The sequence below is a fragment of the Enhydra lutris genome, unplaced genomic scaffold, assembly GCF_002288905.1.
Source record: "Enhydra lutris kenyoni isolate GAN:26980312 unplaced genomic scaffold, ASM228890v2 scaffoldscaffold77, whole genome shotgun sequence".
Taxonomy (NCBI): domain Eukaryota; kingdom Metazoa; phylum Chordata; class Mammalia; order Carnivora; family Mustelidae; genus Enhydra; species Enhydra lutris.
In genome coordinates, this window is record NW_019154161.1 from 5,790,094 (window position 1) to 5,801,902 (window position 11,809).

Genomic DNA, 11,809 nt, shown 5'->3' on the forward strand with positions numbered 1-11,809 from the left:
CCAGGCCCAGGCACGCCCCTCCACCCCGCTGCCGGGCCCAGCCTTGGTCTCCCCACCGAGGAAATGCAGTGGGGAGAATCTGGCCAAGCGGCCCCTTGCCCTAAGGTCTCCCTGGGCACCTCCGTGACCTGGGGTGAAGGGTTGGGGGGGGAATCAGGGGTCGAGTACCTGTGCCGAGGGCTGACATGAGGCCGTAGCCTCACCCTGCAGACGCCGTCGGTGCAGTCTTTCCCCACGAGGCTGTGGGGGTGGACTCGGTGAGGCCAGTCCTTCCACACCAGGCAGGCGGTCACCTCCACCTCCCGAAGCCCTCCACAATCCCGGAGCTGCAGGGAGACAGGTGCATTTTTGGAGTCCCCTGGCAGACACCTGCACCCATCCAAACTCCCTGGGGCCTCCTTCAATAGCTCTCCAAGCTTCTCCCCCAGGATGATGGAAGGGGGTTTGCTTAAGACCCTTCTGAGATCCTAAACCAAAGGCTTCTCTGGCTGCTGGTCTGGGGCCTCATAACATGAGAGCTGCCCCGCCGATATGCTTTCTCTGGTCACTATGAGTTTTGTTTTGTTTTTTAAAGATTTTATTTATTTATCTGACACAGACAGACACAGTGAGAGAGGGAACACAAGCCAGGTGAGCGGAGAGGGAGAAGCAGGGAGCCCGATACGGGGCTCGATCCCAGGACCCTGAGATAACTGGAGCTGAAGGCAGATGCTTAATGACTGAGCCACTCGGGCGTCCCAGCCACTATGAGTTTTTAAAACCTTGGATGCACACAGGGTCTTTGAGTACTGCCCACAGAGAACTTACTAATGACTGGGGAAGGAAAGCACCTTCACAGCGGAAAACCCACTGGACACCACCTAAATCAGGTGACCAAGGGCAGCATCACCAATACTGGGCCCAGATGACCTGGGGAGTCTGACGGGGTGCCCTGGGAAGGCACGACCTCACTTCTGTGACAGCCCTCCAGGAGTATGTCACCTGAATCTCACCGTGATTCCTCAAATGAGCCCAAATCACGGGTCATCAGGTGAAAAAAAATCAGTGTTGCAAAAGACAATAAAAAGATGGGCATCATATTTCGGTGAAAATCGAACAAATAATATCTTTTGACCTGGCTGGTAACCACATGGTGTATACGTATACAAAAATGTAGAGAGCTGTACACGTAAGATTTGATCAATTGCAACTTGATTTAAAAAAAAAAAAGTGCGTGTTGGGGGGAGACCAGAGAGACATGACAACCGAATGCAATGTAGGCTCCTTAACCGGATCCTGGATTGAGGAGGAAGAAGCCACTGGATATTTGGGGGACAACTAGGAAATGTAACACATTGGATGATACAATGGGATATCGTTAGTTTTCCTGAGGATACTAATAATATTGTCACCACGTGGAAGCTTATTTGCAGGAGGTGCCCACTATCCTACTATCCCGCTATCCCACTATCCCGCTATCCCACTATCCCACAGGGAAGTAATGTGATATTGATGACACACGTGCAAATAGTTTATCAAAAACAAGGTGTGCGCGTATCTGTACGTGCACACGCATGCGTTTGGACAGAGGTGTGTGACAGAGACAGCGAAGGTAGCAAAACGACAATTGGCGGATACAGGTTAAGGGCACACATGTGCTCATTATACTGTTCTTCCCGTTTTTGTTTTTGTTTTTTTTAAAGATTTTTGTTTATTTATTTGACAGAGATCACAAGTAGGCAGAGAGGCAGGCAGAGAGAGAGAGAGGAGGAAGCAGTTTCCCTGCTTGAGCAGAGAGCCCGATGTGGGGCTTGATCCCAGGACTCTGGGATCATGACCCGAGCTGAAGGCAGAGGCTTCAACCCACTGAGCCACCCAGGCGCCCCCCGTTTTTTTTTTTAATTAAAAAATGTTTCGTCCAAACTCATTAAACTGGATGCATTAAGTATGTGCAATTTTGCATATACACAAGATAGCTCAAGAAAACTTTTTTTTTAAACTACAAAAAGAGATGACATTTTTGTTCAAATTTGGGAAAAATTTGGAGCCTGCACTTAAAAAGTATGAGACAGGGACGCCTGGGTGGTGTCCAGTCCTCTAAGCCTCCCACTCTTGGTTTCATCTCAGGTCGGGATCTCGGGGTCATAGGATCAAGCCCGCCTTGTCCTCCCTGCTTAGCTCTGAGTCTGCTAAAGTTTCTCTCTCCCTCTCTCTCTCTCTCAAATAAATAAATAAATAAATCTTTAAAAAAAGGGGGGGGTGCTCCCGGGTGACTTAGTCCATTAAACGTCTGCCTTCAGCTCAGGTCATGATCCCAGGGTCCTGGGATCCAGCCCTGTGTCATGCTCCCTGCTCAGCTGGGGGCCTGCTTCTCCTTCCATCCCCCAATCCCCCATCATTCTCTCTCTCTCTCAAATAAATTAAAATCTTTAAAAAATAAAAATAGAAAGTATGAAACATCCTGTTATTCCAGATTTCCGATTCTATTTTTTTTTTAAGATTTTATTTATTTGGGTGGCTCAGCTTATTAAGCATCTGCCTTTGGCTCAACCAAGCCCCGGGTCTCGGGTTCTTCACTCAGCAGGGAGCCTGCTTCTCCTTATTCCTCTGCTTCTCTCTCTTTCTCTGTCTCTCATGAATAAATAAATAAAATTTATAATAAAAAATTTTTATTTATTTGTCAGAGAAAGAGGGAGAGAGAGAGCCCAAGCAGGGTGAGTGGGACACAGAGAGAGAGGTTGAAGCAGGCTCCCCGTTGAGCAAGGAGCCCAGTGTGGGACTCAATCCCAGGACCCTGGGATCATGGCCTGAGCTGAAGGCAGCTGCCTAAACGAAAGAGCCATCCAGACGTCCCATCCAGATTCTCTTTAAAAAATAAAGTTATTCTTTATTTTATTTAAAAAATAAAGTTATTATCTCTTTAAAAAATAAAGCACCTGGGGCAGGAATTTATGCCACGAGCAGGAACAGATAGAAACCAGACCCAGCCCAGATCCACCTGGCTTTTCTGGGTTCCCCACAGGGACCTGTTGGCATCAAAGATCCTGTAAAGCCCTTCTAAAAGGGCTTTTAGAAGTTCTTCTAAAAAAGAATTTCTAAAGCCCTTGCCTACGCACAGACAAATAAGTAAACCAAAAAACAACAGATGAGTGCATCTCTGTGGGGGAGTATCGCCCTCTAGGGGGCATTTTGGATATTGGGGGGGTGATTTGGGTTGACACAGGGATGGGGACCCAGAGCCCACAGCAGGCAGGACCCGGGACAAGAGATGCCACACAGCGTGCAATACCAGGGACAGTCCCACACAAGTCCTGCAAGACTTCCGATCATCCCACCAACACTCACATCGGGGACAAACCTGTTTAAAATGATCAGAGCCAAGATCCTAGCCATTTTACATACATAGTCCTTTTACCCATAATTTTAAAAAAGATTTTTATTTATTTATTTGACAGAGAGAGTATGTGTGAGCACAAGCAGTGGGAGCAGCAGGCAGAGAGAGAGAGAGAGAGAGGGAGGAGGCTCCCCGCTGAGAATGCAGGACTCCATCCCAAGACCCTGGGATCATGACCTGAGACGAAGGCAGATGCTTAACCGACGGAGCCACCCAGGTGCCCCCTCTTTTGTCCCATAATTTAAAAATACACTGAATTTTCCAGGACTGGGGCCATCGTGTTAATTGAGGGAAGACTGGATTTTGTATACACTAAGGGTTGTTCGCAGCTTTGGAAGATCCCATCACCAACCGTAACCCTGGCCATACAGCATTTGATTCATTAAATAACCCCCTCCCCACGGGTTAGGCTGTCTATGGGACCCCTGCATTCACGAGGTCCCAAGCAACTGCCATTTTTATTAAGATTCCCTGGGGCCATGTCGGAGCATTTACACATTGAAATAAAGATGCTTATTATGCTGTATTATTTTCCTTTCATTTCATATTAAAGTTAGGGCATGATCGGGGCGCCTGGGTGGCTCAGTGGGTTAAGCCTCTGCCTTCAGCTCAGGTCATGATCTCAGGGTCCTGGGATCGAGCCCCACATCGGGCTCTCTGCTCAGCAGGGAGCCTGCTTCCTCCTCTCTCTCTCGCTCTCTCTCTCTCTGCCTGCCTTTCTGCCTAATTGCGATCTCTGTCTGTCAAATAAATAAATAAATCTTTTAAAAAAATAAAGTTAGGGCATGATGGATTTGGGATGATTATGAGTAGCCGGATGTCATATTGTCTATAAATTTCACTGAGTCAGATGGGGTTAAAGCTATTCATTTAACCACCTCCCCACTGCACTGTTAGGAGATTAAGAAAAGCTCAGAGTCAACAGTCTCAGAACTCATGAGAACCACAGGGCTGAAACCTTCTCATCTCTAAGACGTCACACAAGGTCTTAGAATAAGCCAGACCTGGTACCAAATCCAGGATAGAGGACAGGCCATCTGCATGATAAACCTCCCTGTTCCATCCTGATCTGTAGAATGGGTATTATTAAGTACCCGGCATACAGGAGTGCTTAGGAATTACTACAGCAAACTTGCTGGGTGCCCCTGAGCAAGTAACTTCCCCTCTCTGAGCCTCAGTCTGCCGCTCTGAAAGATGGGAATAAAAATCCTGAATCCACAACCAGAGCTGGGTCATCCCCTATTGTTAGATATTTCCTGTTCTAACTCCTGGAAATCAAAACTGACACCGAGCCAGAAAAGCTACCTGGAAAGACATAGAAATAACGTGGTGGGGAAAACACAGCCTCAGAGCATCACCCCATAGTAAGTTGCTCATTACAGAGGAAAGCTGTGTCCTTATAACGAAGAGCGGGGCACTTGCTCTTACGGGCTAAAATGCAGCCTCCTGCAACTCATAGGTTAAAGCCGTAAACCTCAGGACCTCAGAATGTGGCTGAATTTGGAGACAGAGTCTTTAAAGAGGTGATTAAGTTCGTGAGGCTATTAGGATGGGCTCTATCCAATCTTCCCGGGGTCCTTATAAGAAGAGGTCATCTGGACACACAAAGAGACACCAGACAAGTGAGAACACAGCAATAGGGAGGCCGTCTGCAAGACAAGGAGAGAGACCTTGGAGGAAACCAGATCTGCTGGCACCTTGATCTTGGCCCTCCAGGCTCCGGAGCGCTAAGACAATACATTTGTGTGGTCCAAGGCACCCAGCCTGGGGCCGTTCGTTATGGCTGCGGGAGAGACTGACACATCGCCTTGACCATGGAATCTGACTCCGCATCACTGAGAGTGGGACTGACTGCCGGCCCGTGTCTCCTGATGTGAGACACCGAGGCCACAGCATCATCACCGGGGTGTCGCCCCAAAAACACACAACCTGATCTCATCCGGAAATGGCCAACAAACACGGAACGTAGGACAGTTGACAAAGCGTCAATCCTGTCCTCCCGCAAATGTCCACATCCCCAAACCCAAAGTCAGATGGAGAAATGAACTCAGGTCGGAAGACACAAAAGACATCTGTCTTCATCCATGCGGGTTGCTACACACAAATCCCATGAACCTGGAGGGCACGTAAGTGACAACAATCCCTCCCTCACAGTTCTGGAGGGTGGAAGTTGAGATGAGGGTGCCGGTGCGGTCGGGGTCTAGGTAAGGCTTCCTGCTAGAAGGGGCCCTCGAGCTCTCTGGAGTCCCTTTTACAAAATCATCCATCCCTGTCTTGACAGCTCTGCCCTCATGACCTCAGCACTCCCCAGGGGCCCTCCCTTCTAAGGCCATTACACTGGGGGCTAGGACTGCAATGGATGCATATTAGGGGGACACAAACACTCAGACCATGGCAAGAACTGCCAGCTAAACGCAGCATGTGATCCTGGACCAAATATTAAACAAGTGACCAACAAGAATAACAGCTCTCAAGCATATTTGGAGGGTGTGGTGCATGGCTGGCTCAGTGGGTGGGGCGTGTGACTCTCGATCTCAGGGTCTTGAGTTCAAGCCCCACGTTGGGTGTAGAGATTACTTAAAAATAAAATATTTAGGGGAACCTGGATGTCTCAGTGGGTTAAAGCCTCTGCCTTCGGCTCGGGTCATGATCTCAGGGTCCTGGGATTGAGCCCCGTATTGGGCTCTCTGCTCTGTGGGGAGCCTGCTTCTCTCTCTCCCACTCCCCCTGCTTGTGTTCCCTCTCTTGTTGTCTCTGTGTCAAATAAATAAATAAAATCTTTAAGAAAGAAAGAAAAAAAAAAGAAAGAAAGGGAGAAAGGAAGAAAGAAAAAGAATATTTGGGGGATTAGAATATGGATTTCATAACAGATAATATCCTTGGAGAATTAAGCTTCTAGAGTGTGGTGATGGCATTTATGATTATACAGCTCCTACACTGTAGGAAAACATTCTTGTTTTTGAGGGACACAAACTGAAATATTCTGGGCGAAGTATCATCCTCTCTCCAACCAACTTTCAAATCTTCCTCTATAAATGTCTGTACAAAGGGAGAGAAAGACATGAAGCAAATAAGCCAACAGGCTTGTTTGCTGTACTATTCTTGTCTATTGCTCGTAGGTTTTAAATTTTTCCAAAGAAAAAGTTGAAAAAAAAAATCCCCTGTCAGGGGCGCCTGGGTGGCTCAGTCAGTTGAACATCTACCTTCCGCTCAGGTCACGATCTCAGGGTCCTGGGATCAAGCCCTGCATCAGGCTCCCTGTTCCCTCTGCCCCTCCCCACCTCTCTCTCACTCTTTCTCTCTCTGTCTCAAATAAATAAATAAAATCTTTTTAAAAAATCCCCTGTCAGGGGCGCCTGGGTGGCTCAGTGGGTTAAACTGAGTGCCTTCAGCTCAGGTCATGATCCCAGGGTCCTGGGATCGAGCCCCACATCAGGCTCTCTGCTCAGCAGGGAGCCTGCTTCCTCCTCACTCTCTGCCTGCCTCTCTGCCTACTTGTGCTCTCTCTCTCTAATAAATAAATAAAAACTTTTAAAAAAATCCCCTGTCAATTGGAAAAATAAACAAAATCCTTAAAGACCTTAAAGAAGGGCCCATGAAAATGCCCCTCGAGGCATCACACTTCCCTAGTCCTGAGAATCCGGTAAACCATTCAAAGTAAACCATTCTTTTAACCAGAACATTCTGCCCTGCATGCTGCTTTTGGCCACAATGTCTGGAGCCAAATCAAATAATAACTACCTCGCTGAGTAAAGAGGGAGCCTCCCCTCCGGTGCTGGTCCACCTTCCTGGTTTCCTCGGAGCATCCTGTGGGAGCGGGAACTCCAACCCCATTTTACAGATGAGGAAACTGAGGCCAGCAGAAGCACTGAACTAGCCTCAATTCATACAGCTGGTACGACTAAAAGCCACATCTTTCTGACTCTGAAATCTGTATTTGTAACCACTATGTCGACTGCTTCCTGGAGGGTGGGGGAAGGACGGGGCTGCTCTTTCAACACCCAAATAAACCTATGAGGACAAAGCCCATCAAGGGAGAGGAGGAGGGAAGCAGGAGACCTTATATGAAAGAGTTTGGACCTGGGGAGGGTGGTCAGGGAAGGCTTCCTGGAGACGGGCTGAAGCCTCACGGTGACCAGGCTTCAGGAGGAGAGCACGGAAGGCAGGAGGAAAAGCATGGGCAAAGGCCCAGTGGCTAGAGGGTGGCCAGTGAGGAGGGGCTGGGTGCGAACTGGCAGCAGGATCAGAGAGTGAGAGCCTCAGAGGCGCAGGGAGGAGCTTGGGCTTCCTCCTGAGGGCACTAGGGAGCCAAGAGAGGATTCTGAGCAGGGGAGAAGAACAGATGTATAACTCAGCAGGGCCCCTCTGGCCGCCTGGTGGGGGAAACTCAGAGGACACTGGGAGCTGATGGCCACGGAGTAGCTTGGGCCGGAAGCCAGGGCTCGTGGAATGATTAGTACACAATTCAGACTCAATAAACACTTGGGCAAAGATCCAGAAGCACACGAAGGCTCCATATCGGGGAGGCGCAAGGAACCAGGTGTCTCAGACACCAGCTAGGAGAAACAGTTGTGGGTACAAACTGCTCACAGAGGGCAATTTGGCAATATCTCTCAAATTACCTTTGACCAGCTGTTTCGCTTCCAGAAGTTACTTGCGTGACACGAGGGAAATAATAGATGAACCAAGTCGTTCTCTACAGGTTTGCTCAAAACAGGCAATGGGAAGCAACCTAAATGCCCAGTAACGGGGGACCTGCCCAGCGGGCTCACACCTACCCGTGCAACGGGGCTCAGTGAAAGAGAAGGGGACAGCTTTAGACCCGCTGAGGTTAGCTGTGCTCCAAAATACATTCTTTGTATTTTTTAGATTTTTTATTATTATTATTTATTTATTTATTATTTTTAGAAGATTTTATTTATTTATTTGTCAGAGAGAGAGAGAGAGAGAGTGAGCACAAGCAGTGGGAGCAGGAGGCAGAGGGAGAAGCAGGTTCCCCACTGAGCAAGGAGCCCAATGCGTGACCTTGCATCCTAGCCATGACCTGGGCTGAAGGCAGACGCTTAACCAACTGAGCCACCCAGGCATCCCAGATTTTTTTTTTAAGTGATCTCCAGGGGTGCCTGGGTGGCTCAGTGGGTTAAAGCCTCTGCCTTTGGCTCAGGTCATGATTTCAGGGTCCTGGGATCAAGCCCCGAATCAGGCTCTCTGCTCAGCAGGGAGCCTGCTTCCTTTCCTCTCTCTGCCTGCCTCTCTGCCTACTTGTGATCTCTGTCAAATAAATAAATAAAATCTTAAAAAAAAATAAAAATAAAGTAATCTCTACACTCAATGTGGGGCTCAAACTCACAACTCTGAGATCAGGAGTTGTGCGCTCTCCAGACTGAGCCAGCCAGGAGCCCCTTCAAGATACATTTTTAAGCAAAAAAAGACCACCGTGCAAAATAGTATATAGATTACACTCCTCTCCATGTACAAAGGGGGGACTGTACATACGTATGTACACATGTCCCTACAGAACCATAAACGACTCCCAGAAGGATGCATGAGATATTGATAAGAAGGGTCACCTCTGGGGGTGCCTGGGGATGTAGCTGGCTGGGCGTCTGACACTTGGTTTCAGCTCATGCCATGATCTCAGGGTTGTGGGATCAAGTCCCACTTTGGGCTAATACTCAGTGTGGAGTCTGCTTGAGTTTCTCTCTCTCTCCCTCTGCTCTTCCCCTCACCCCCGGCAGGTGCCTATATGTATGTGCTCTTTCTCTCTCTCAAATAAATAAATAAATCTTTTTTTTTTTTTTTTTAAGGGTCACTGGGGCACCTGGGTGGCTCTGTCAGTTAAACACCTCCCTTTGGTTCAGGTCATGATCCTGGGGTCCTGGGATTGAGTCCCGCATTGCGCTCCATGCTCAGCCGGGAGCCTGCTTCTCCCTCTTCCCCTCCCTCTGCTTGTGCTCCTTCTGTCTGTCCAATAAATAAAATCTTAAAAAAAAAAAAAAAAAAGAAAAGGTCACCTCTGTGGGGGTGGCGCGGGGAACCTGGGGCCTGGGGACAGGAGTGGTGGACTTTTGTTCAGTTTAATTTAAATTCTGTTAATACATATGAATTAAATTAATTGACATCCTGGAAAGTTTCGAGCCATCTGACTCAAAACTATAAAGCAAAATAAAGATGCGTGTAGTGAAAAACCTTACCTGCACCTTATCCATTCAGCACTACCCCAACCCCAAAAAGTCATGACTTTTTTTCCCCCTTCCAGAGTTTCTGGAGGCACATACCAGCAAATACAAATACAGAATCTTACTTTTCCCCCATTTTAACGCCGAAGGTAGTATAATCCCCTACGAAGGGTTCTGTGCCTCGATTTTTTTGTTTGTTTGTTTGTTTATTAATATATCTTGGAGATGGTTCCACATCAGTACCTGGGGGACAGCTTCATTTAAAAATCTCTCCGTGTGCACCGAATGCATTTGTTTATCGGCACACACACACAGATAGTTTTCGTGGTTGCGCAGGATTCCAGTGTGTGCGTAGATGTGCACAGGTTACCCCACCAGCTGCTGAGTAACTCTACAGTTTCCAACTCTTTACATAACAAGGCTGCGGGGGATCTCTTGCACACCCCTCTTTTTGCCCAAAGGCTGGCATATCCACATCGCCAATTTCCTCGAAGCAGAATGGCCAGACCTATGAGTCACGATGGCAATAATCCTAACCCCAGTTCATCTCTCCTGAGCACATACCATGCTGGAGGCCCTTGGCACGTGTCATTAACTCATTCACGCCTCCTGACAACCCCCGATGGTTAGTTGTTGTTATTTTTATTATTATTATTATCCCATTTTGTAGAGAAGGAAACTGAGGCAAAGAGGGACCAAATAACCACTCCAAGGCTGCCCTGCTGGTAAATGGCAGAACAGGGATTCAAACCCCGCCACTCCAATTACTCTGGCCTCCCTTGTGGGCCAGGAGACTAGCTACCCTGCCTTTTAGGGCAATGATAATTTTGATCAATACTGCCAATGCCCAGAAGGACGCCTTTCTTGGAATGTCCTTTGGAACCCGAGGCGAGTGAGAGTATGAACCGCTCCAACAACAGCAACGGCAATAATGATAACCACTGTGAAATACACGAACAATGCAGGCGCGCGAATCTCGGCGGGGGGGGGGGGGGGGGGGGGGGGGGGGGGGGGGAGCCGGGAGGCGCGAGACCCCGCCCCGGGCCTCACCTCGATGGCGGGCAGCGTCTTGCTGGCCTCGGTGCTGCTCTCCCCGAGGATGCTGCCGGCTGAGCGGCCCTCGCACTCGTAGCGGAAGCGCATGCCGCGCTGCTTGGGCTGCTCGGTGATGACCAGGTGCGGCCGCGGCCCGGGACCCGGGGCCGGGGGCACGGGCCGCCCCAGGGGGCAGCCCCAGGGCGACGGCGTGGCGGGGGGCGGGGGCGCCGCGGGGCCCAGGGTGACGGTGCTCAGGGAGGCCACCCCGCGAGGCACGAGGCGCGGCAGCCCCTCGCCCGGGCCCGGCGGCGCCCCCTCCAGGCCGAAGCCGTTCTCCTTGATGTACTCGTCGATGATCTCTGCGGGAGAAGCAAAAACTGGGGGTGACGCTGATGATAGAAGGAAAGGCCTGATGACCGCCCCCCCAAGACCTGTGCTGCCCCACCTTTCCCCATCCACTCATTTCTTCGCGACATCTTCCTTGTGGGCCGAGTGTGGGCAGCGGGTGCAGTGGGGGGGCTCGGCTCCCAACTCCAAAAAAGCCCCTACCCTGCTTGCGAACAGTTCCCCAGTTCTCGAGGCCAGAAACCCGGCGGTCTGGGTTCTCCTCCTGCACCCTCATGTCCACTCCCCTCCCTAACAGTGCCTGAAATCATGTCTCCATCCCCTCTCACCTGGATAAAGGTAGGGCCAGGTAACAGGTGTCCCTGTCCCTGCTTCTCCCCCACCCCGGGGTGGGGGGGGTTTAATAACAACAACCCCCCAAGCTGTTCCCACCTCAGAAAGCAGCACACCCGTCCACCAAGTACCCAAGCTAGAAGCCCGCATAGCTGCTTGTGATCCCACATCTGTCCCCATCCTTGAACCTCTTCTGCCTCTTACCTCAAATACATGTTACACTCCCACCGCTGCTCCCCACACCCCCGGCTCCATTCTGGTCCACGCTCACCATCTTCCCTCTGAACCACTGCTCCTGTTCCCCCTCTGGCCTCCTCCATGTCCCCCACACACAGCCAGACACAGCTTAGGTCAGACCCTGTCCCCACTCCACTCAGACACCTCCCATGGCTCCCATCTCCCCTAAGACTCAAAGTCAACAACCTCTCCATATAACACCTTCCCCAAACTCGATTCATCTCAGGAAAACAAAAACAAAAACAAAAACAAAACCCACACCCTTGACCCCCTGCCACAGAGTCTTGTGTGGACTGGCCCCCTC

The 11,809-nt window shown here is 49.8% G+C and overlaps 1 protein-coding gene across 3 annotated transcripts in view; it reads right to left on the reverse strand.

Moving 5' to 3' along the window:
* LOC111160543 (RELB proto-oncogene, NF-kB subunit) overlaps positions 1–11,809 on the reverse strand; it is a 29,339-nt gene that overhangs the window by 12,114 nt on the left and 5,416 nt on the right. For all 3 annotated transcript variants that reach the window (XM_022523720.1, XM_022523718.1, XM_022523719.1), the window contains 2 exons: positions 10,603–10,949; positions 169–326 (listed from right to left, as the gene is read on the reverse strand). In XM_022523720.1, the coding sequence (XP_022379428.1) occupies positions 169–326; positions 10,603–10,949 (505 nt within the window). The remainder of the gene's footprint in view (positions 1–168; positions 327–10,602; positions 10,950–11,809) is intronic.